This window comes from Didymosphaeria variabile (assembly GCF_027946475.1).
Source record: "Didymosphaeria variabile strain IMI 356815 chromosome Unknown scaffold_9, whole genome shotgun sequence".
Taxonomy (NCBI): Eukaryota; Fungi; Ascomycota; class Dothideomycetes; order Pleosporales; family Didymosphaeriaceae; genus Didymosphaeria; species Didymosphaeria variabile.
Window position 1 is genome coordinate 344,176 of NW_026611628.1, and position 24,245 is coordinate 368,420.

Below are 24,245 nucleotides of genomic sequence, written 5' to 3' on the forward strand. Positions count from 1 at the left end.
AGGACACGGGCTCGAGGGGGCCGGTGGTCTGGACGTGTGTACAACAGCGGGACGGCGGACAGTCGAAGTGGAGGTCGCTGGAGCTTTCAGCGGAGCAGGACGTGAGGATCCGCAAGGGCACCACGGCGGCCAATTAATGCCAGCAGGACGATGCCGCTTGCACGTGGGAAATCGTTCAATAAGGCTTCGTGTATCTCAGCAGGGCCCCTAGTGGCGGCTACCTGCACCTAATATGGCGCCCTGTCTTGTGCGCGAACAGGTGCCGGCTGGTCAGACAGCGGGGGAGCGGACGGCGACAGCCAGAGACGGACGGGACAAGACGAGAGAGCTCGGCTCTTTGCGCAGCAGCGCATTCCACCGCGACCGCGCACAACGAGGGCGAGGGCGGCATGCGAGCGAGGCATTGAGGCCCCGGAGCGCGAGCCCACGGGCATGCCTGTTCGTCTGCCGCCACGAGGGCAGCCCGCGTCTGCCCAACCAAGAAGGCCGCCAGCGGAAGAAGCAACTCAGTGCCGCGCGACGATCGCCTCCGGTGCGGGAGCCCCTCGTGCGCCGGGCGGCAGACCATCATCGATCGCCGTGTGCGTGTCGTGGCCCACGGCCTCTGCCTGCAAAGTTAAGCATGCAAGACGCCAAACCGCGGTTTGCACACGGCGCTTCACCTGACGGGCACGGCCAGACATCGCAGAACCGTGGCTCCTCGTCCCTCGTCCCCGGCCGCTAGCCCACGCCCGCCCACGTTTTCATCCATGGTTGGATTCCCCGGCCCTCACAGACACAGCCGCCGCCAATGCGCTGCTCCTGGTCTGCAGGCCTGCTGAACCCCGATCCCAGAACGACTTTTCGACGGCTTGCTGCAACCTTTGTTTGGACTATCATCTATTACCAGAACACAGCCTCATTTGCCCTGCCAATGACAGGTGCCAGGAATGCTGCCTACTTTGCCGGTGGGAAACGGCTCTTCCCCAGCACAGCGTGTCCGAAGCACCTTGTACCAGACCTTTTCAACGGTACCCCGTCGCCGTTGTGTCTCGTAAGGCGAAGAATGTCTTTTTCGGAAGCCGGTTGCATCTCGACACGTTCGGTAGCTCGGGATCGACAGCCTCAATCTCTCATGCCAGAGACCGCGTGCTAGAGGCTATGTTTCGCTGCAGCACGCTCCATGAGTATCCAGGAGGTAACACAGCATCGCAAAGTCACGTTAGTATCACACTGCAGCAACGCCAGGGTGGTGGTCGCTCCAAGCTTCCCTTGGCACGGCTTCTCCTCGGCAAGGGAGCACCAGGGCCAGTCGGAGCCTGAACCGGCGACACACAACGAAGCGAAGCCATCAATGTCAAAGGCACGTTGGATCGTACGACCAGCGGAGATTTCTTCGCATGTCACTGTTGTTGATGACATAGCCATCTGCTTGATAATAGCCGTGGGGGCGTGACAAAGAGGCAGCATTTGTGGTCCATCCATGACCCTTGCGTTACACAGCCAAGAGGCCAAAAGCCCTAACTTCAGCTTCGAGTGGATCCACGCGCTCTGGCACAAAAAGAGATACTGCTAACTGCCTGACGTGACCGAAGCGCTCCACCGATGGCAAAGTCTGAGCATGTCTCTCGATTGTACCCGTCCGCTTCCTTCCCGACTCCATTCACCTTCGAGCTCCGTGATACACATCCTCGAACGCTCCAAAGCCGCATGCAACGCAACGGCGTGTCGCCATGTCACCGTCCTCGTATCGCATCCGAGCTCTGTGTGCGACCACACTCGGATCCGAGAACCAGGTCTTCGTCAAACGGCTTTGTGTGAGGCGTATTTGCATGTCTTGTACCCTTGAGGACGAGACAAGTGCTTTCCTGATCTGGATCGTAGACCCCGCGTGCCCCTCATTGGTGCAGCGATGTCTCGCACAGAGTTCTCCGTCTAGGTACGGAATGAGGAGTACCAGCCTCTCTTCTTCGTAACATTCAACGTGCGCCGTACTGCATATGGTGAAACTTTAGGAAGGCACACAGCGTCGGTAGCCGGCTAGAGATGCATTCGCTCTCCGTTACAGAGCTGCTGTGTCTGGACAGCAAACCGATCATGCAAGCATTCTATCTAGTACGCGAAGAGGTATGTGCTCGACAGTGCAAGTACCTTGCAGAGCATGCCTTCCGCGGTACTCGGTACATCTAGAGCAAGGATTTGACAGGTATCAATCAACCAGACACGTGGTCGTACGATGTATCCCACGGCCCTGACTCCACGATCTTAGCCACCATATGGCGTGCAGAATTCGTAACGACACATGGTCGTGCAGACAGACGGGACGTTCATAGGCAAGGAAAACTCCGTTCAGACGTCTTCTGTCGTGCAGCAGGCGTCAAGCTGCCAGTAACAGTTTCGTCCCAAGGTACGACTGTTGGGGGCTCGATGGTGGCACGATCGTCCTACACTGTCAGGCAAGGTATGCGGTCCCCCACCAGCAGGGCACTCTGCATCGAGTGTCTGATAGAGAAACACGACATGCAGGCGGTTCAGGCGTCTTCGCTTGCCGGAAGGAGGACGATTGTTCCTGACAGTTGATGAGTCTGCCTTACCGTAGATCCGAAATACGGACAGTCTTCCCTGCAAATGTTTCCCAGACCAGGGCAAGAATTGCATCGGTAGTCACAAATATGATCAACATCCATCGATCGTGCATGTCGACCGAACGCGAGCCCGCAACTGCATATGTACCTCCTCAAACGGCGCGGACGCGAACCCAATGCAGACAGGCCTTCAACAATCGGGCATGCCCGAAATGAAACTAAGACTTTCGATATCGGGGCCAGATGCGCAACAAGACGATTGACGGACGGACTTCGCGAGGCCGCGATCCTTGACCGGGGCAATAAAGGATTGCCGCGCTGCTGCAAGCTTGGGCGCAGTGCTGAAAATCACCGAGGATGTCAAGGTTGTCGTCTATGCAGGCCATGGCCCGTGCGCCAGCTTTCGTTACGAGATGGCGGCGCGCAAGTCTAACCGACAAGGGCAACTGGTAGAGGGCGGGGGAATCACGTGCCAACGTTTGCCTGGAGCTTCACGGAGCTTGGAGAAGTCGCGCCGCGGGGTAAGCAAGAACACCAGACGCGTTATGGAGCCCAACAGAATCGCCAACTTTACTACACTAGATCAGACCATAGCGCCCAGGCGTGAGCATCTTGCAGCTGTGAGCTCTGATCGCGAAGACAAGTTTCCTTTTCTGGAGCTGCCGCGAGAACTTCGCGACCAGGTAAGTGCTACCCCGCTGTAGTGGGCAAGAGCAAGCTCACACACGACAAGATCTACGACTATGCCTTCTCAATTCCAGATAATCGCGGCGACCGCGCGCTTCGCATTGAGCGACGACATTTGATATACTTCACACCGTCTGCCGCGTCCATCCTTCTTCTTCTGCACCACGAGTACTTCCTCTTGAATCGCCAAGTTGCCCGTGAAGCTCTTGAGAGACTCTTCAAGAACCATACTGCGTTTCTTAGCTGTGGCCTTTATGTGCTCAAGCAATTTCTCGCCAGTATTGAGGCCACCGGTGGACCTGGCAAGCAATGGCTGAAGCGGATGAGGAAGATAGAGCTCAACTGGGTTACCTTCCCCAACCTCCGGAACTACCCGCCAGAGCGGAGCGATGGCAAGGACGTGTGGTGGTGGGAGAATGACGGACAGGAAGTAGACGTGGACTACATTCGAGGCGCGCAGTACAACGGGCACTACGACGAGCACGACTACGAGGGAGGTTACTACGACGACAACTTCTACGAGGCAGAAAACACCTCGCTCTACCCCTCATGGCCGCTTCGCAACGCTGCTGCCGCCGCGTCAAACGACCCATTCGGCTTCACCAACCACTACCCCTTCGCCGACCCTTCTCGTCGCCTCTCGCGCGATGCCTCTCGCACAAACGACCTCGACACCAAGCTCGACCTCCTCGTCTCTCTCGAAGTCGCTCCCTTCTACGATTACCTCTCCAGCCCCACCTTCGCCCTCTCAAGCATCACCGTCCCGCTCTACTTCATCTCCGGAGCCTCGCTGCGCTCCCGCAGCAACACGCGCGTCGGAAAATTGCCAATCAAGATAAGATACTGGGTGCATAATTGTATCCACGCGCTGCTCATGCTGCACAATTCGTCCACGCTGCAGGAAGTCTGCGTCAAGTACGCGCCGTGGGATACCTGGGCGAGCATGGAGCCAGCGGACGATCTGCACCGGATGGTGAAGAAGGGAGTGTGGTTCAGGGATTCTGATGACCTTTATGCTGAGAGGGAGGGCGAGGGCGAGGCGTTCCGTGCCGTGTGGGCGGGCTTGGAGGACATGGGTGCGTGCAGGGGCGACGAGAGGCTGGGACTGGCGGCTGATGTGCGGTTTGTGAAGTGGGACGGACATATGGAGCGCGTTGGTGATGCGCTGTTGGTTGTGTTCACGAAGGAGGTGGCGGGATAGACATAGGCATGTGCAATACAAGGAATCTGAAATATACCACAGCATGAGCAATGCAACTCGCCTCACTCCCCATGAGTGACTCGCCGTTTTAACCCGCGTCATGAACGCAGTTCGATAGAACGCTACCCTCGCAGCACGGGATAAGAAGCTCGTGCCAAAAACTCTTATCTTGAGATGTGATGCCAACAAACTCCGTGCCCTGTTCAGAGCATTCGTCTCACGTCTCTCCGCCTACGTACGCTTCCTTTTCCCAGCTCAACACTGCAAGCTAGATTTCCATTAAGTCATCTTCCTCCAAGACGGGCAATACCCAAGGAAAGGAAGATGTACATGTCCATTCCATTCTATTCCATCACATCCGCTCACCTTCGGGTGTTGCGTTGAGATATTATACAAAGCGGGCGGTGTGCTTCGCCGATAGGATACGTTATTCGCACAGCTTGCAAGGCTATGAAGAGGTCAGGACAGGTCTACTGCTGGGCAGACAGACAGACGAATGATGAGAGGGAACAAACGTTGAGACGGATGTGCATGCGTGGCGGTAGAGGTGCTGTGAGGTGGTCTGAGTCAAGAAGCAGGGCCTTGTGCATGTATGGATACTTGGGTACTTCGGTTATTGAGCGTAGTGGGAGGATGGTTGGAGGTGTGACGCGGGGCTGAGAGACGTGAGAGGTAAGCATTTAGTGGAGCGGCGCTCGCAGTGGACGAGGCACAGTCGTGATTATCACCGGCATATGTTGAGGCATGTGTTGAGGAAAGGTGGTGAAGATTCGACGTCGTGGAGTGGACGAAGCAAATAGGTGGGAGAAGTTGGACACATGTTGTAGCATAGCCTGCATGAGGAGACGGGAGTGCACTTAGATTCCCTTGTGTGGTAAGGGGCAATCAGCTTTCACGGACGTCACGAGTTGATACCGAGTGTATAACTCAAGAGCTAACGTGAGGTTTTCGAGTAGCAAGAGGAAGGAGATTGGAACGGTGTGCCAGACTGGCTCACAAAAGCGCGTGTAACTTGAGATTTTACGGCGCTCAATGTTCAATTCACTCATGTATTCATCACCACATGCAACAAACAAATCATCAGAAAAACTTGATATTCATTTGACATAAACAATCGGCGAACCTTTGTCCTCCAACACTACAGTGTTGCTATCAGAGGCAAGGGCGCATGAAAACTACTTTTGATCCGTGACGCCAGCCAAAGCCGTGGTATAATGACAGATTACATCGCAGATGTCAGGACATGATTGAACCTTCATAAAGCTCGTTCATGTATGACATGCGCGCATACTCAACACTTACCGACCCATCCAAACGAGGGTAGATGATCATACATGAGAGACGGTCATAGCAAGGAGCTTAGAAGGTCATCTTCGAGCCCTTGAAGTCGCCGAAGCCGCCACGGTTGGTCGAGAAACCACCACGGCCGCCGCGGGAACCTCCGCGACCGCCACGTCCTCCACGGTCACCAAAGCCTCCACGGCCGCCACGACCGCCGCCGCGACCACCGAAGCCACCGCGACCTCCGCCACGGCCACCACGGTCGCCACCACCGTTGTTGTCACGAGCAGCCGCGAAGTCGATGCGAATGCTACGGCCATCAACATCCTGGCCGCTCAGACCGTCAAGGGCAGCCTGGGCCTCCTGGACGGAGCCGAATTCGACGTATCCGAAACCCTTGGGGGCACCAGTGTCGCGGTCCGTGGGCAGAGAAACACGGGTGATCTCGCCGAAGGAGCTGAAGGCCTCGCCGATGGTGTCGTTGGTAGAGTCGAAGGAGAGGTTGCCAATGAACAGAGTGTTGCTAGGCGCACTACGCTTGTCACCAAACTGCTTGGCGCGAGCAGCGCCCTTGTCCTGCTGCGGGGGGCGCGGCTGGCTGAAGTCGACGTTGAGGGCACGGCCGTCAAGGTCAGAGTCGTGGAGAGCCTCCTTAGCAGACTTTGCTGCGTCGGCAGTGCTGAACTCAACGTATCCGAAGCTGTAATCACATTAGTAAATTTCGTCGGATGGCGATTGGAATTGACCTACCCCTTGGAGCGACCAGACTCGCGGTCGGTGATGATGCGGCAGCCCTCGATCGTGCCGTAGGGCGCGAAAGTGGAAGACAGCCAGTCCTCATCGACGTTCCAGCTGAGGTTGCCAACGAACAGGTTCTTGATGCCCTCCTCGCCAGAAGCCTCAGTCTTTGTCTTCTTGACAACAGGCTCAGCCTCGGCCTCGGCCTTGCGCTTCTTGGAGGGAGCCTCCTTCTCATCGCTGTCGCTGGAGTCGTCCGAGTCGGCATCGGAATCATCAGAGTCATCAGAGTCGTCCGAAGAGGCCTGCAGTATTTTGTTAGAGCGTGCAATGTAGACATGGGCAGTGTTAACATACATCAGCCTTTGCCTCCTTCGCAGCCGGCTTGGCCTCCTCCTCAGACTCGCTCTCGGAGTCGGAGTCAGAATCGGAAGAATCAGACTCATCCTTCTTTGCGGCAGCCTTGGCGAGAGTGGCAGCCTTAGCAGGAGCGTCAGCCATCTCCTCGTCACTGTCGGACTCGCTATCGGAAGAGTCGGAGCTGGGCTCCTCGACCTTGGCCTTAGCCGCACCGTTGGTCTTAGCCTTGGTCGTGGTCTCTTCCTCGCTGTCAGAGCTGTCCTCCTCAGAGGCGCTGGAATCAGACTCCTCAGACTCAGACTCAGGCTCAGGAGTAGGAGCCTTCTTGGACTTCTTCTTCTTATCGGCGCCAGAGGCAGCAGATTTGGCAATCTCCTTGCTCTTGGCCTTGGGGGTCTGAGAAGCCTTGGTGACGCGGCCCTCCTTCACCTTGGAAGGGGCGTCGGCCTTCTTGGCCTTCTTGTCGGCGGTAGGCTTGGTAGCTTTAGTCTTAGACATGGTGATGGTGATGTTCTGTTTCTACAACGTATCAGTACCCTGTGGAGATATACCTTTGGTGTAGGAAAATGAAGAAGAAAAAAAGCAAAGGAAGAGAGGTAAGACACGAAGGTCTCGAAATTCAAGCGCCAGTCTCGAAAGACCAGATGCGCTGGTAGCCAACTGTCTCAGGTCGCGAAAAGCCCACAGGAATCTCTCAGTGAAATCTGCACCTTGCGGCGAGTTTTCCGAAGCCCACGTAAAAGCCCACGTTCAAGGCGCTGTGTTCCCACAAGATGCCGAGAAGACAAGAAAATAGCCCTCAGTAGCGAAAAGCCCTCTGATGAATATCGCCGCGCTCTGATGAGCGACCGGCGGGCCCTCTGATCCTCTGTGTGTTAAGGAAATTGTTCGCATGTGCCCACTGACTTGATAGAATGTGTATTGGAGAGTCGCAGTTCTCTCGTATAACCCTCAGTAGCTCGCAAATGCCCACAAAGCCACGAATAGAGCCTCGACTGGTGTGTAGAGGAAGAAGTGTTGTTGCGCGAAAGAAGATATCGCGGAGGATGTGGAAGGAAAGTGCGATGGCTGGCGCCTTCCACTTTTCAAGACTTTTTGGCCGCCAAGAGTTCTACCCGCACGGACCCGCTGTCGAAATTTCAGCGGGGCGACTCGAAGGCGGTGAGCGCTTAGCAGGGTCCCTCGCTAGTGGTGCGCGCGGAAACGTCGCATCGCCTAATGCCGCAGCTCCGTCCTCAACCACGTTCGCAACGTTGAACTGTCTCTCCAATGGCTTCGCCGTATGGTCACAAGCCTCGTCGGCGAAGAAAGATTGAAGAGGGCTCTCTTGCTCACGTGACCCACGGCACTCTCGACTTAGACCAGTCCAGCCAGGCTCGCAAGCCCGCATTTCCCCTCGTTGCTTTCCTCTGGCCCGTCAAGGGTGTAGTCTCTCAATGGATCACCATACCTTTGATCCTCATGGTAGTAGGGCTCTTCCGGTGGACAACTGGTCTTTGGGGATATTCTGGCTTCAATTCACCACCCATGCACGGAGACTTTGAAGCTCAGCGGCATTGGATGGAACTTACTCAACATCTCCCCGTTTCGCATTGGTATTTCTACGACCTCGGGTGGTGGGGTTTAGACTATCCACCTCTTACCGCATACCATAGCTGGCTTTTGGGCGTCATGTATGTTTTTTCCACGTCAATATCTTCCATAGCTAATGTGAGGTAGTGGTTCCGCTATCAACCCTCAGTGGTTCGCTCTATTCGACTCCCGAGCGCTTGACGATCCATTGTTGAAGATTTATATGCGTGCCACCGTTCTTGTTTCCGAATACCTCATCTACGTTCCGGCTACGATCATCTACTTGCGACGATACTCCCGAGCCGAAAAGGTCAATGTGTGGGAAGCCACGATCGCCCTTGTTGCGATCCTCATGCAGCCTGCGACGTTACTGATTGACCATGGACACTTTCAGTACAATACCGTTATGCTGGGTCTTACAGTGGCGAGCTTGTCGAGCATTCAGGCTGGACGCCACTTGTGGAGTTGCGTGTTTTTCGTGGGGGCCCTTGGCTTCAAACAGATGGCATTGTTCTATGCGCCTGCTGTCTTTGCCTATCTCCTCGGCGTCTGCGTGTTCCCGCGGATCAACATGATGAGGCTCTTCTTGATCGCCGTTACTACAGTCGCGGCTTTTGCGCTTCTCTACCTACCATTCCTTGCTGGAGTCGCATACGACGCTTATAAGAAGGTGCCGCTCAAGGGCCTCCCGCTTCCTCCGTTACTGGAGACTCTCCCAATATCTTTGGACTCTGAGGCTTGGTACTACCCCTACGTCTTAGAGCTGGCCCAGTCAGTTCACAGAATCTTCCCGTTCGCACGAGGACTGTTCGAAGACAAGGTTGCCAATATCTGGTGCACCATTCACACCTTCCACAAGCTTCACAGATATTCTGGTCCTCTTCTTCAACGCGCCGCTCTTGTCGCAACCCTAGCCACGATCACACCGCCATGTCTCATCATCTTCCTCAAGCCACGCAAGCAGCTGGTTCCTCTTGCTTTTGCTACCACTGCTTGGGGCTTTTTCCTGTGTTCGTACCAGGTCCACGAGAAGAACGTTCTGCTGCCGCTTCTACCAATGACCGTCTTGTTGAGTGGACAGGGCGGCCTACTACCTTCTATCCGTGCTTGGGTAGGCTTGGCCAACATGCTCGGTGTTTGGACAATGTTTCCGCTGCTGAAGAGAGACGAACTCAGAGTGCCATACTTCGTCATTTCGTTGCTCTGGGCTTACCTGCTTGGGTTGCCACCTGTGTCATTTTCCGCCTACCATGAGGGAACTTCGGGTGGTCTCAGCCTGTTCACAAAGATCTTACACCTCAACATCTATGTCGCTATGGTAGGGTGGCACATCGCGGAAGCTTTCTTCGTTCCACCTGCAGACAAACCGGATTTGTGGATTGTGGCGAACTCCATCATCGGTTGCGGAGGCTTCGGTCTCTGCTATCTGTGGTGCCTATGGACGCTCCTCGACAAGAGCGGGTTATTGGGCTCGGGGGCAAAGAGTAAGAAGCAGTAAGCCAGACTTATGGATTTTGTTTCCTGGTCGTTTATCAAGATACCCATCTCTTTGAAGGTTTTTGAACGGAGAGAAGTTTGGTTTCATTCATATGCAAGTGGGTATGTAGCAGCTCTAGTATTGTCCCACAATGCTTGACGCCATGCCGATGCTTCTATTGTACAATATATGCCGGTTCCAACAAGTATCATACAGCCCGTCCTCCAAGTGGATTCTCATATTTCGAATCCGTAGCCCTTCATGCAGAGCTTGTATTTCGTTACGAGGTCGGCGCATTCTTCTTGAGGGTTGCTGGCGTTTGAGAAGAGCATGCATTCGTCGCGCTTGGCTTTCTCATCCGTGCAGACGCAGCAAGGCTGAAGAGAATTTAGCCATTGTCATGGTAGACCTTCAATGAGCTCATACCTTTGGTTTCGCGGGTGTGCTGGGAGTCTTAACGTCTGCGCCCATGTTGGCGGCCGTTGGTGGCGGAGGTGCCGGTGCTGTCATTGACTTAGTCTATGCGAGTCACCAACAGACTGGAGTACATACATGACTGATTTGAGCCCATTGTGATGTGTGATGTAAGTGAAGTGCTCCGGAGCTTGACGTGCTTAGCAATGTGAAATCCACCTGGAAATTGCTTGGCTTCGCCGCGGCCGATCATCGAAAGAAGGTTCGATCGAACGCACGGGGCGCCACAGTCATGCAGGGATCCGGGATAGTCCAGGCCCCAGAAACCCCCACCAACACACCAAAACAACAATTCTTGCGCAGCCCCTCGTCACGGTAACCTGTATTCTTTCGGTATGTTTACCCTCGAGAACCTTACATAGAGGCGATTCACTGACGTTTTCACAGTTCGAGTTCACTGAACATGTCCGAGTCGAAGATCTTCTCGTTGGAGGGCAAGAGCCTGAAACTTGACACTGCCGAGGATATCGAGCCCCATATCAAGGCGCTGAAGGAGAACAACGATGTGGAGGAGGTACGATTCTTGGGAAATACGCTCGGGATAGGAGCTAGCGAGGCGCTGGCCAAGGTCCTAGAGACCAAGAAGAAGTTGCAAGTACGCACACCCTCACGCGCCACTATGTACCCCTCGACTAACAATTACTCCCCAGGTCGCGAACTTTGCCGATGTTTTCACTGGACGTCTCCTCTCCGAAATCCCGCAGGCGCTGTCAGCTCTCCTTACCTCCCTCCTAGCGCTACCCAACCTCTACACCGTAAACCTTTCCGACAACGCGTTCGGCCTGAACACCCAAGCGCCCCTCGTCGACTTCCTCTCCCAGCACGTACCCCTCCGCCACCTCATCCTCAACAACAACGGCCTCGGCCCCGCCGCCGGTGTCCTCATCGCCGATGCCCTCACCGCGCTCGCCGAGAGGAAAGAAGCCGCCCGCAAGGAAGGCAAGGACGTGCCCAACCTCGAGACTGTCATCTGCGGCCGCAACCGCCTCGAGAACGGCAGCATGGCCGCCTGGGCCAAGTCCTACGCCGCGCACACGGGCATCAAGGAGGTTAAGATGGTGCAGAACGGCATCCGCTCCGAGGGCATAACGCACGTGCTTAACCACGGCTTCGTCCACTCGACCAAAATCGAGACCCTCGACCTGCAGGACAACACGTTCACCGCAACGGGCGCAAAGGCCCTCGCCAACGTCGTGGGCAACTGGCCCGACATCAAAGAGCTCGGCGTCGGCGACTGCCTGCTCAGCGGCCGCGGCGGCATCACCTTCACGAACGCGCTGCAGAAGGGCAAAAACGCCAAGCTCGAGATCCTGCGCCTTGAGTTCAACGAGATCAACGCAAAGGGCGTCGCTAGCCTCGCCGCCGCACTGCCCAAGCTCCCCGCCCTCCGCCGCATCGAGCTCGAAGGCAACAAGTTCGACGCCGAAGATGCATCTATCGAGAAGCTCCGCGAGGAGCTCGCCAAGCGCAGGGAAGCAGCCGGCGTCGAGGACGAGGACGACGAGAACTGGGGCATTGGCGACCTCGACGAGCTGGAGTCTGAAGATGAGGACGAGGAAGACGCCGAGGAGGAGGCAAAGGCCGGAAGCGACGAGGAGGACGAGGGCGTAGACGTGCAGGAGAAGGCCGCGAGGGATATCATTGCGGACCAGCAGGCCGAGGAGGCGAACGTGTCGCAGAAGAGCGACAAGGATGTTGATGAGCTTGCGGATGCGTTGGCGAAGACGGAGATCAAGGCGAAGCAGGGTTGAGTGTTGCGCGGAGGGGGACCGAGATGGATGTTTTTGGCGGGCGTCTGCGCTTGGGATTTGGAGTGGGCATGTGCCTTTACGATTGATGAGATACCATGGGTAAGTCGGGATAGGCTAGGATAGGATAGGATAGGATAGGATAGGACAAGTAGATGCAGCATTAATCACGTACTTACTCGCTTCCACATGGTGACCCCCCTTGAGATATCACTGGAACCGGACGATGAACATGTCAGGACAAATAATTTGAATTTGCGTGAGACAGGGATCTGGGCTATGCTATGCTTGGCATATGCAGAGTCCAAGGCGAGCATGAGCAACGCTTATTAAAAAAGCTGAGTGTGCTACCTCAGGAAGCATCGAATTGTGTCCCGTTGTGTCAAGCTGAGCGGACAACTACACTGTCAACAATTACACATGCGGCAAGCGGAGAGACCATGGATGGATACGAGGGTTGGAAATATTGTGTGGACATGGTCTGAGGGCGAAAGGTTGATAACTATTGCCATATGTACTGCGTATGCTAAGACGAGACAGCATCCTGTTGCATGATCCTCCTTCCAGTCCCAGCTATTCATGCACCGCAGCTACATATACATGTGCCTAAACCACAATCCATGTCTCATTCCGAGCGTCTGCTGTCGTGAACTTGAACCTGAGTAGTGTGCTCCAAGCCCTAGTGGGCCTCAACCGCCTTCTGCTCGCTACCCTTGCGGGTGTGGCGGACGGGAATCTGACTATGATGCGCTGAATCGACCTTGGGAGCAGGGGAGTCCTTCGGTTTGTTCTCCACCAAAGATAGAGCAGCGAACTTTCCGGAGGTGTCTGACGTAGCAGGAGACTGGGATTGGTCCTTCGAAATGTTGGAGCTGTCGGTGGGGATCTGGCCATCGTTGGTGGAATCGCTGAGAGATTGGGTACGCTCGCGCTTCGCGGCGACTGACTGAGCCTGAGCTATAAGTCCGCCCTTCTCGGTATGGCCGTGAGCACGAGCTTTGAGGGAGTGGAGACGGTCAGCTTCCGCCTTGGTGACAGTGCCTGCCTCAACTTTGGGACCGATTCTAGCAAGTTCCTTTTGAAGGTCATCCTCCAGTTCAGGGTTTGGCGCGTGGGCTGCACCAACTGCACGCTGCATCGCTGCGAAAGAGGTCAATGAACGAATATCAACCGCGTACACACAGTTAAGTACTGAGGATTCGAAAGTACTTACTGCTGACGATATCTTGCGTAGCCTTGAGGAGATCAGCGGTCACGTCGTCGGGATGATTGTCAACAGCCGCCTTGAGATCGTTGACGAGATTGTGTTGAGTGTGGCTAGGAACCTGCACCATCGGTGGCGAGTTCGTCTGAGGGTCCAGCTGCTGCTGAATGTCCTCGCTGGCCATGGCGAGAGACTCCACCGCGGAGACAATTTTAGCGGAGCGACGGTCAGTGACTTCGACCTGCTCGCTCAGACGCCGGGCATCCTCGGGAGTAATGCTCAGCGGATCGGTTTTCAACTTATTGAGGACCTTCGCGAAGTGTGAGTGACGCTTCGACATGCTGAACTGGGAGAAATGTTCAGACTGCAACTCCATATGGACGAGACGACCGGCAGGGATGCGAGTCGCAGAGGTCTCCAGGAAAGCCCATCAGCAAGCATGAGCCTGGCTGAGAAGGGAGCAACGTGAATAGAGGAGCTAGTGGTGACTTACGGAACGCTCGGTGGAAGTCGACATTGTATGATGCTTGGTAGAGAGTCAAGTCGTCGAGTGGAAGGAAATTTGCCGATCGGGTGCTGCGAGCGCAGGTCGATGGGTTGAGTGGTTGTGATGTGCGTTTGGAAGCTTCTTGCGAGGGTGTTTATGTACAAGGTGACGTCGGTGCTCGCGAGGTTGGCAGGTGCAAACGGCAGGCACTTCAAACGCGGTTCGCCGTGACAGGGACAGGAAGGTACGCAGCAGGCCCAGATATCGACGTTCACGGGCGCCTCATGTTCATCGTTTCCCTACAGAAGGCTGCAGCGATTTGTTAGAAGTGACAAATTGAGCAAGAGGACTGTGCAACACTTAGCAAAATTCTAATCCCTTCCGTTGAACAGACAAACTGGGAATCATACTTTTCTGCATGACTGCTCTCAACTCCTGTCTAATAAACTCGATAAGCTAAACAAACTTATGTACCGTACGACGCACACTACATGATACATGAAGCTTAGTAAAGACCATATCCACTGATTGACCGTTGATCTACACTAAGGGACTGAACGGATTTCCCAACTTATTTTCAAGACACGCGCAAAAAGCTGTACTATCCAAGGGAACGGAGATCTTGGGATAGCCACCTTAACAGGTAGGAGCGACCAACAGGTGAAATCGACTTTGTCCGGACTGTATCAACCCTGAGCCGTACTAGGATGCGTAATACCGCAGGCTACTCAAACCCGGTACTAAATCGAACGTGAAGAAGATGGCAGACCGACTGCCAATATGCATGTGCAGAAATGGAATGATAATAATCGAGATGAGACAGATGAAGCCTTGTGTTGATAGCTCTTTCCGGCGCAACTGTAAATATTGCCAGTGTCTAAAACACACGCCTCAAAACAAAATGATATGCTGCATCCTACGTTCGAATACGATGAAACTGTACTACACTACATATGTACCATTGCCCGTATGCCGTATTGACCGGGAGGAGCGCGACTGAGTCAGCTTTTGCTAGTCAATCGGACCGACGTCATCCAGATTCGCAGACAGAGTATGCCAGTAAGAATATCGTTGTAAATGTCTCTAGGCCACCGAGACGTGCCGCCTGCCGAAGGTCACTACCGACATTCTTCTGCGGAGGGTTTGATGAAAGCAAGACAGGTGGTGGTCAACGACGACGTCGAGAAAGGCGTCCCTCAGCACATGAGATGGGACGATCTGGAGATTTGTGTGGGACCGTCGACTCCGGGTCGGAATCTCGGCGCATCCGTCTGGAGCGTCGTCGAGTTGCCCAGGTGTATCGATCGTCCGCTGTGGACCCCCCACGCAACGACAGATGCAGCCAAGCCCATCAGGGGCGCGCCGTCGCCACCATCCTTGAAAGCAGCCGCCCCTTGCACCCTTATCGCTATCGCAGGCACCTGTTTCAAAGGGTCCGGGAGGGTGAGGCATGTGGAAGCGAGGCGGACACAGGATTGGACAGGAAAGGGGTAGCGAGATTCGTCGTTGTACAGCGTGCGTCGCGTAGAATGCGGCGCGACATATCGTCGCGAGTGCCATGGCTTGGCCAGCAGTGCGTGTTCTGCTTTGGCGAGGGTGCAGTGCGCAAGTGGGACCTGCATCGGTGACGTACGCGCGCCAAAAGACACCGTTTGGCCGACAGCGAACCAAACAATCAGTTGCACGCTTATGCACGCGCAACGTGCGGCGGGAAATCTTTTTCGAGACAGTCTCCATTCCCAACACCGAATGGGCGGATCCACAGAAACGCCAGCATTGACGTTGCGGCCCTCTTGCGCTTGCTTCCGCGACTTTCATTTGCAGTGACCCAGTTTTCTTATCGACCGTCGCTCCGATCCTGGCTAGAGAATGAAAATCGTTGATCAGGGCCGCTCGCCCCAGCTGATGGCATCTCGCCGGTGATCCTCCATATAGACACACTGTCCCCCGGGAATCTGTCCCTACTATTTGGGTTTGGCATATCGCCGTCTCTCCTACAATACAACCGCTCCACCACCTCGCACACGCACTCTCTTACGTATCGTCACTCGCTGAATAATTTTTTAATCCGTCATTCTTGATCCCAGATACACAGAAGGGATTGACAACGTCATAAGCAGTTCGCACTCGGGCGAACTGGCAACGCATACACCCAAAAAAGTCGATCAAATCAAGTACACATTGGACGTCCATTATGGTCACTCCAGTCGAGCGGCCGGAGCCTACCTACGCCATGGACAGCTCAACCCACCTACCACCAGGGCCTGCACACGGACAACGATCTTCAGACGACGACGGCACCTTTGTGGGAGAAGAACTGAGCCAGAAGAACTCGAACCCAGGCCAGACGGCACTTCCTCAGCTTGATACGGGAGCTCGCCGAGCCCGAGCGGGCAGCCACTTGACGGTTGATACAGTCCACCTCGGTCCACCAGGGTCACTGCAGTCTCCCTCGCAGAATCGGGAGCAGGCTAGTCGCTTGAATGATGACCTAGCAATGCTCCAAGTCGAGCGCGAGGTTTCTATTGCCGAGGATCTCGAAAAAGGACAGTCGACAAATCGATCCGTGCGACGAACCCGCTCACGCAGGGACGAACCCGAAGACGAGTTCGATGTGGCTACGAACCCCTTGCACGAAAGAACGGCCATCTACAAACCGCCAGAGAATCCATCCACCCGCGTGTCCCGCTTCTTCAAGAAAGTCCACAACTCGAGTTGGGTTGTCCGGTACTTCACCTACATTACACCGTTGGTTCTAATCATTCTCATTCCTCTTTTACTGGGAGCATTGCTCTTCAAGAACGCGTCCGTGGGTGGTGTCAAGATGTCCTGGTTCTGTATATGGCTCATGATCATCTGGTTGTCTCTTTGGGCTGGCAGGACCATCGCCAAATGCCTGCCTTGGCCTATCGGACTAATCTCAAGTCTCTTCACCAACAACAGCAAGAAATGGCGAGACATGGGCAAACAACTTGAACTCCCTGCGACGCTGTTTTTCTGGTTCCTCGCCATCGAGATATCATTCCTTCCTACTATGAAGCACCACCACACCAACAATGACTCCGCCACGAAGAACTGGGAATCGATCCTGAACAAGATTCTTATCTCGCTCCTTGTCGGAATGACACTCAACTTCATTGAAAAGATCATTATCCAACTCATTGCTATCAGCTTTCATTTGCGCACATACGCTGACAGAATTGAGTTGAACAAATTCCAAATCGGGAGCTTGGCTAAGCTTTACAAGTATTCGAAAGAGAAGATCGCCATGGAGGACTCTGAGTTCGAAGCACAAGGCATGGCATCTGGTGCTCGTACACCAGGCCAGTACATTAAAGAGGCTCAAAAGAACACCAAGGAAGCCTTCAGCAAATTCGGGGACATCGCCGGAAAGGTTGCTGGGGATTTCACTGGTCGTGAAGTTAATGGGAGTGGTCACCCAAATCAGGTTGTCCTGACGCTTCTCGGTAGCACTTCCGGCAGCCAGGTCCTGGCGCGCCGATTGTATCGAACCTTTGCACGCCTAGAAACGGAGACCGTGCACTCGGATGACCTTAAAGACGCCTTCGAAAACAACGATGAGGCAGACGCAGCATTTTCCATGTTCGACAAGGATATGAACGGTGACATTTCCATGGAAGAGCTGGAGGCGGTTTGTGTTGAGATCGGTCGTGAACGCAAATCCATCACTGCGTCCTTGAAAGATCTGGATTCCGTGGTCAGCAAGCTCGACGACGTGTTCTTGTTTATCGTTATCGTCATCACCGTCCTTGTCTTCGTCTCGATCATCTCAACTTCTGCCGCAGGCGTCCTCACCTCTGCTGGTTCCTCGGTTCTTGCTCTTTCTTGGCTCTTCTCAGCCACGGCGCAGGAATTCTTGCAGTCCGTCATCTTCGTCTTTGTAAAGCACCCCTTCGATGTCGGAGACCGCGTCACCATTTACGGTAACACTGGTGCCGCAGGTCTCGGAGACGATTACTTTGTCAAAGAGATTGCATTGCTCTACACGGAGTTCAAGAAGATGGAAGGCCATGTTGTTCAAGCACCCAACAGCTACTTGAACACGCTGTTTATTCTCAACCAACGTCGTTCCGGTGCTCTTGCGGAGGCAGTCCCTGTCGTCATCAAATTCGGCACCACTCTTGAACAGATTGATTCTCTCCGCCAACGGTTGCTTGAATTCGTCACTGCTGAAAAGCGTGAATACGGGTCCAACATCCTCACAGAGCTGAGACAAGTCACCGAAGTCCACTCGCTCACACTCAATGTCGTCTTCTTCTACAAGTCCAACTGGCAGAACGAGCTGCTCCGTCTCCAACGCCGCAACAAGTTCATCTGTTGCTTGATGGTGTCGATGCAAGAATGCGGGATCGAAGGACCGCGCATGCGCTTCCCTGGTCAGAAGGAGTCCTTCCCTGTGTATATGCAGAATCTTCCTCACCAAGCGACACCTGGCGTCGGTCACAATGGAACACCCGACAACCCGAGCGGAATGCTCCACCAACAACCCCAGGATGAGCCTATCGTTGCTCCGCCTGTTTATGGAAGTGATGGCCCCGCCGATGGCAAAGATCACGAAAGTGTCCCTGGCCGACAGCATTCCATTCTTCGTACGGGTGGTGGGCGTGCTCGCGGTGAGTCCATGGCAGCCATGGGCCGCCGTGTTGACTTCTCGCTTGGTATGAAGGATGTCAGCTTCACCGAGATGCCCGGCGATGTCTTCGAAGACAGGGAGAACGCTATCCAGCAACGAGCTACCGTGGTCAGGGTCACCTCACCTTCTCGCCACTCCACAGAGCGCGGCTCGTCCAACGACATGGCTCGCTCCACCTCAATTGCCTCCCGCCCGAGCCACCAGTCTGGCCGTCTCCAGCGCGTCAACACGGATAGCTCACAAGCACGGGAGCGAAGCAACCACAGGAACCGCTTCTTCAGCCGCAACCGGCACCATGGCCAAGACGAGGAGGCCGCCATGGCCGACATCCCCGAGAGCGCCTATGACTCCAACTCCAACGGAAGCAAAGAGAAGCTTGATCCGCGCTCCGGCCTCATCAGCCCCCAAGCGGTGCGAATGAGCAACGACGAGCCGCGCGCGACGGAGAGTTCTGGCGCCCTCCCCACAGAGAGCATAGACCATGCGTTCCACGCCCCAAGCCGCTCTCAAACGGACAACTACGAGATGAGGCGGTTCCACTAAGTCACAAAACCCACTCTCCCTATTTCCTTTGTAATTAAACAGACTGCATTGAATCCAGCGCGGATAGCAGCATCCAGATAGAGAAAAGCGTTACCATGGCGGATAGACTGTTTGGCGTTGAGTCCCAGTGCTGTTCAGCAGCAGGTAGTGGGCTACGAAACTTTTCCCTTTCTTTTTTGTCGTAATTAGCATCACGGGGGTATTTACTGTAGACTGGCAGAGGCTGAAGCCTCGTAACTAAGCGCTGTTGCGAACTTGATTTTGTTCTTGAGAATGGTGATGTGTAATTGTGAATTAAAGTATTGTTTAGCGCACGGGAATTCTGAAGGGCTTGGGGATGGGAATGAATGCAGCAGTGTGTAGCTCACGAGCGTTCTAAAGTGAAGGTTCAGTACATCGGTCCTCCATCAAGGATGTGTTTTTACAGCTACACAAGCCTAACAGGCGAACCGTCGTTAGATTAGTTATGCATTGACGCGTCCAAACCGCGTTGTAACCTTTCGATTCGTCATACAGATAGCAATCTTGAAGTCAACGTGAAGGTTGGCCAGAAGCCCTAAATCAAATTTGTTTTCGTCACTTTATCACGTGCTGTTAGGCAACGTCGTGGGAAAATCTGTTGATGTGACTTGTTGGGTTGTTGAGTGGTGTTGAATGGGATGGCACCGTGGATGGCGAAGGGGCTGCTTGCTAGCACTGAGAGCGTGGTCAACCTCTGCATTCCTACTCTCATCCTCATAGACGATAAAGCTTTCGACATTGTCTGTGCGACAGAGCAGCCTCGAATGGCCTCGGCTATGATATGTGCATGGTCGACGTTCACTTTGACGCGAGCGGCTGCGACAGCGGCTGGCGGATAAAGACAAGTGGTCCAATAATGTGTAGAGCCCCCTGCCGCGCTGGTCTATGCGCTAAGCTAGGTCGTAAACACACAACTGCGGGCCCCGCCAAACCCACAGCACCACGCCGCTCACCGCTTCATCGCATAAACGGCAGTACACGACAACCCCCCGGTCTACGTCCCTTCACCCTTTTCTTCCTCTGTCTGTTTGATACAGCGCTGAAGAACGCCCAACATGCGAGGAGAGGTACGTATATCAACCCACACAGCGCGTTGTTTACGTGTATCGAGGGGTAGGAGGGGTGCTTGCCTTGGCTGTCCAAGGAGCCATCTCGAGTATTGTAGAAGAGTTGTTGGGACAATTCGTGCCGGACGTCAATTGTTGCATCGAAATCTCGCTGACCACTTCTTTTCTCCAGATCTGCCACCTTCACATCGGTCAGGCTGGTGTCCAGCTCGGTAACAGTGCCTGGGAGCTGTACGCGCACTTCTCCGCCACCGCATACGACCCATCTCGACTGACCGCAGCCTAGGTACCTGCTGGAGCACGGCTTGGGGGCTGACGGCAAACCTGACCCTGATGCCAAAGATGTCGCGGAAGGTGGCTCTTATGAGACCTTCTTCACCGAGACTGGAAGCGGAAAATACGTGCCGCGCTCCATCTTCGTCGACTTGGACCCCTCCCCGATCGATGAGATCCGCACCGGCGCCTACCGCCAGCTCTACCACCCCGAGCTCTTGATGAGCGGCAAGGAAGACGCTGCTAACAACTATGCCCGCGGTCACTACACCATTGGCAAGGAGATGGTCGACAGCGTCATCGAGCGCATCCGACGCGTTGCTGGTAGGACTTTGCCTCGCGCTGGTCATACGAAGGGCGGTGACTGACCTCGCTAGACAACTGCTCGTCCCTTCAGGGCTTTCTCATCTTCCACTCCTTTGGTGGCGGAACTGGTTCTGGATTTGGTGCTCTCCTTCTTGAACGCCTCTCTACCGATTACGGCAAGAAGTGCAAGCTCGAGTTCGCCGTATATCCTGCTCCTCGTGTCTCAACTTCCGTTGTTGAGCCCTACAATGCTGTCCTGTCCACCCACAGCACCATTGAGAACTCCGACTGCACTTTCCTCGTCGACAACGAGGCCGTGTACGATATCTGCCGTCGCAGTTTGGATATCCCCCGCCCCAACTACGAGCATCTCAATCGCCTGATTGCCCAGGTCGTCAGCTCCATCACCTCCAGTTTGCGATTCGACGGTGCGCTCAACGTTGATCTGAACGAGTTCCAGACCAACCTGGTCCCATACCCGCGTATCCACTACCCGCTCATCAGCTACGCTCCTGTCGTCTCAGCCAAGAAGAGTTCTCACGAGAGCTTCAAGGTCTCCGACTTGACCTTCCAGTGTAGGTGCTTCAGGCTCCCAACATATTCATTGCTGACATGACCAGGCTTCGAGCCCAACAATCAGATGGTTGTCTGCGACCCGCGCAATGGTAAGTACATGGCTGTCGCACTTCTGTACCGCGGAGACATCGTTCCTCGCGACTGCACGGTGGCTGCGGCCGCTCTCAAGGCCAAGTCATCCTTCAACCTCGTCGAATGGTGCCCTACTGGCTTCAAGCTTGGAATTAACTACACCAAGTGAGTATCTAGATCCTGGTCAAACCTTATATCTCTGCTTACCCCCTCTCAGGCCCATCAGCCCTCCTGGAAGCGAGCTTGCCGCCGTCGACCGCAGCGTCTCTATGCTTAGCAACACCACTGCCATCGCCGAGGCTTGGTCTCGTCTAGACCACAAGTTCGACCTCATGTACTCTAAGCGCGCATTCGTCCACTGGTACGTTGGTGAGGGTATGGAAGAAGGCGAGTTCTCCGAGGCTCGTGAAGATTTGGCGGCGCTCGAGAAGGACTACGAGGAGGTCGCCAGCGACTCTCTGGAGGAGGGTGCTGAGGAGGGCGAGTACTAGGCAATATACCCTGTGAACAGCAGCACGTACGCCTTTAGTGACTTTGTGAGCGTTACATTGATTGTCAGGTTCCTGTAATGTTGGCATAGAGACTCGTGTAGGCTGGAACGTCAATATAAGCGTCGAGCATTTCCAATGAGCTGGTCCATGGTTCCAACCTAGTGAACTCGGTGACGCTTTGCTTCTGGATCGAACATCCGAGTATCGCCGGGATCATGGTGTCAACGCACAGACCATATCGAATCATCATAGCTCTAGATTTCCCCGCAGATGCACCGCAATCTTTCTTTCCACCATCCTACCAGCTGGAAAATGTTCACTCTCCCGTCGTTCAAGCTACCGGCTTTCATAACCGCAGATAGAAACGAATATCCGTCCATTGACATAGCTCCCGTGGAGACGCACAATGTCGAGACGGCTGCGGAGAAGCGGCCGCGAACGTTGAAGCACCTGCTCAAGGCGAACCACGCGAACTATTCGATTATATATCACAATCTGCAGTACCACAACCACGCACCACACGTGAGCGCAATCGAAGGCGACTTTGGCTGTTAGCTAAGCTTGCATCTCAGATTCTGGGCTCGGCATACATTCTGGGCGGAACGCATGAGCACCTGAACGACATCTACGAGAAGGAGTCGGAAGAACTGGAATCATGGCATGATGCGCCTGGAGAAATATCAAAGGATGACTGGAGGGAGTTTCTGGGGAAGCGAGAGTATGACATGTGCCATCACGGGCTTGCCAGTGCTGATTGTCTGCAGGTACCAACGGGCGTTTGTGGACTTCTTTGAAGACCAACTGGTGGCGAAGCGGTATGACTCGAAGGTGCTTTTGGAAGAGTATATGTTCGAGGGCAAAGAACCGTTGATCAACGGCTTGGTCTCTGGACGTAAGTAGAAGCGCATCGGCTGTTGATGCTGATTTAACGAGGATCTAGTTGCTCATCCGCTCATTCACCTTGGCTACGCCTACGAGCTCAACTCAAGAACGGTCGCGATCGAAGCCCTGGCCCTCGGGGCATGCTTCTACGGCTCCCTCCACAAGTACATCGACGACCCGAAGTATACAAGACCGAGCCCCATTCAGTCGACATCCCTTGTCGACATTCTGCACAAGGTCAGGAAGGATAAGAGGTTCGATGGACTCTACAAGAAGCGCAGTGGTGACATAACGAAGGTGCTAGGAGAGCAGGAGGACGCTTTCCTGGAATACTTCAATGCATGGGACCTCTCAGATCCAAGAAAGCAATTCGAGGAATCACAACAGGCAGCGGTCGCAATACTTGTTGGTACCGACCCAGCAGAGGATTCCCGGTTCGACTTCTTCTTCGTCCACCTGCTGACGTCTTCTCACGCCGTGCGACTACTCCTTCCACTCATCCCAACCAAGTTCCACATCAGCCTGGTTCGGCAATGGTGGCTATTCACGCTGGCAGTGTACATTGCGCAGACCCGGCCGGAGATCCAGCTCGACAGGATCAACGAATACGACTTGCAAGGCAGGAACTGGAAGTTTGTGCTGGACAAGGCACTGAACTCATCTCATTCGCTGGACGCGCACTTTGTGAAATGTGAGTTATCACGCAGTGTCCAAGTGGGTCGGGGCTAACGATAGCAGCGCTACGAGCGATGAAGGTTGCGTCAGAAACTTGGGGCGACGAGAACCAATTCTACCTCAAAGCCGCAGTGCAGGTTGCAGACGAGTTTAAGCGATGGGGAGGGTTCGAGACCGGCGAGGATGACGTGTTGTATGCGTATCCCGAACTGCAGTAAAATAAACCTCTGTAGATCTCTGGGGAGAGAACAAGGCAAACAGTGGAAATGACGACTGTTCACTGGGCGGTGTCTCAGAGTGTGTGCGCTGGATGATTTGAGGGGCTCCAGAACGGTCGGAGCTATATTAAGTTGCAGTGCTAAGACGAAGGTTTGGAGCAGGATCAGAGAATCTCACGCATTGCGTGTTGGCAAGTTGGTATTCCCGCATGCCGTGCCTGATACGAGCCCTGAGCCGGTAAACATGTGGCACAGCACAGACTGCGGGCAATATCAGGGAATAGCCTGCGGCGCCGGGGTCACCAGGGTGCATGGCAAAGAGGGCTAAACCTCGCTATCCACAGTCGCCGACATCTGCATGTGCATCAGTCACGGCCTTTCCCATGCGCGCGAGAGCGGACACAAGCGGTTAAGACGGGCGCCATGTGGGGTGAAGTGCATGAGCGGGTGCCAGGCTTGGGAAAGCTTCTGAGAGCTTCGCTACACTTTCGCACGCCGAGGTGCCCGCCACATCGAGAGAGAGGTGGCTCGAACCGGAATCAGACGGATGTGTCAGCCGCACTGTTCTGAGTAAACCACCATGGCGCCCGCAGAGAATGCGCACGCCGCCCGTGTGCGGAGGCAGGAGGCCCAGAGCAAAAAGGGTCTGCTCCCCGCTGTTGGATCCGCTGAGC

The 24,245-nt window shown here is 54.7% G+C and overlaps 9 protein-coding genes across 9 annotated transcripts; 6 read left to right on the top strand and 3 right to left on the bottom strand.

Moving 5' to 3' along the window:
- Positions 1 to 3,109: 3,109 nt before the first annotated feature.
- On the top strand, positions 3,110 to 4,452 carry N0V89_011415 (uncharacterized protein; the record flags this gene model as incomplete). Its single annotated transcript, XM_056220146.1, has 2 exons — positions 3,110 to 3,247; positions 3,298 to 4,452. The coding sequence occupies 2 exons, from the start codon at positions 3,110 to 3,112 to the stop codon at positions 4,450 to 4,452; spliced, it is 1,293 nt and encodes a 430-aa protein (XP_056065449.1).
- A 1,359-nt stretch (positions 4,453 to 5,811) lies between these two features.
- NSR1 (nuclear localization sequence binding protein) lies at positions 5,812 to 7,329 on the bottom strand (the record flags this gene model as incomplete). The annotated part of the gene is made up of 3 exons (XM_056220147.1): positions 5,812 to 6,433; positions 6,484 to 6,776; positions 6,829 to 7,329. The coding sequence occupies 3 exons, from the start codon at positions 7,327 to 7,329 to the stop codon at positions 5,812 to 5,814; spliced, it is 1,416 nt and encodes a 471-aa protein (XP_056065450.1).
- A 771-nt stretch (positions 7,330 to 8,100) lies between these two features.
- Positions 8,101 to 9,901, top strand: ALG6 (Glucosyltransferase-like protein; the record flags this gene model as incomplete). Its single annotated transcript, XM_056220148.1, has 2 exons — positions 8,101 to 8,504; positions 8,551 to 9,901. 2 exons carry the CDS (start codon positions 8,101 to 8,103, stop codon positions 9,899 to 9,901), a joined length of 1,755 nt encoding a protein of 584 aa, XP_056065451.1.
- A 215-nt stretch (positions 9,902 to 10,116) lies between these two features.
- COX17 (Cytochrome c oxidase copper chaperone) lies at positions 10,117 to 10,351 on the bottom strand (the record flags this gene model as incomplete). Its single annotated transcript, XM_056220149.1, has 2 exons — positions 10,117 to 10,257; positions 10,307 to 10,351. 2 exons carry the CDS (start codon positions 10,349 to 10,351, stop codon positions 10,117 to 10,119), a joined length of 186 nt encoding a protein of 61 aa, XP_056065452.1.
- A 406-nt stretch (positions 10,352 to 10,757) lies between these two features.
- Positions 10,758 to 12,105, top strand: rna1 (Ran GAP Rna1; the record flags this gene model as incomplete). The annotated part of the gene is made up of 2 exons (XM_056220150.1): positions 10,758 to 10,949; positions 11,005 to 12,105. 2 exons carry the CDS (start codon positions 10,758 to 10,760, stop codon positions 12,103 to 12,105), a joined length of 1,293 nt encoding a protein of 430 aa, XP_056065453.1.
- A 676-nt stretch (positions 12,106 to 12,781) lies between these two features.
- Positions 12,782 to 13,646, bottom strand: N0V89_011420 (uncharacterized protein; the record flags this gene model as incomplete). The annotated part of the gene is made up of 2 exons (XM_056220151.1): positions 12,782 to 13,242; positions 13,316 to 13,646. 2 exons carry the CDS (start codon positions 13,644 to 13,646, stop codon positions 12,782 to 12,784), a joined length of 792 nt encoding a protein of 263 aa, XP_056065454.1.
- Positions 13,647 to 15,987: 2,341 nt separating this feature from the next.
- On the top strand, positions 15,988 to 18,990 carry N0V89_011421 (uncharacterized protein; the record flags this gene model as incomplete). Its single annotated transcript, XM_056220152.1, has 1 exon — positions 15,988 to 18,990. One exon carries the CDS (start codon positions 15,988 to 15,990, stop codon positions 18,988 to 18,990), a length of 3,003 nt encoding a protein of 1,000 aa, XP_056065455.1.
- A 1,076-nt stretch (positions 18,991 to 20,066) lies between these two features.
- TUB1_2 (alpha-tubulin) lies at positions 20,067 to 21,796 on the top strand (the record flags this gene model as incomplete). Its single annotated transcript, XM_056220153.1, has 6 exons — positions 20,067 to 20,078; positions 20,251 to 20,309; positions 20,365 to 20,675; positions 20,729 to 21,232; positions 21,278 to 21,470; positions 21,523 to 21,796. 6 exons carry the CDS (start codon positions 20,067 to 20,069, stop codon positions 21,794 to 21,796), a joined length of 1,353 nt encoding a protein of 450 aa, XP_056065456.1.
- A 312-nt stretch (positions 21,797 to 22,108) lies between these two features.
- Positions 22,109 to 23,571, top strand: N0V89_011423 (uncharacterized protein; the record flags this gene model as incomplete). The annotated part of the gene is made up of 5 exons (XM_056220154.1): positions 22,109 to 22,318; positions 22,369 to 22,514; positions 22,561 to 22,688; positions 22,737 to 23,369; positions 23,417 to 23,571. 5 exons carry the CDS (start codon positions 22,109 to 22,111, stop codon positions 23,569 to 23,571), a joined length of 1,272 nt encoding a protein of 423 aa, XP_056065457.1.
- Between the last annotated feature and the right edge of the window lie 674 nt (positions 23,572 to 24,245).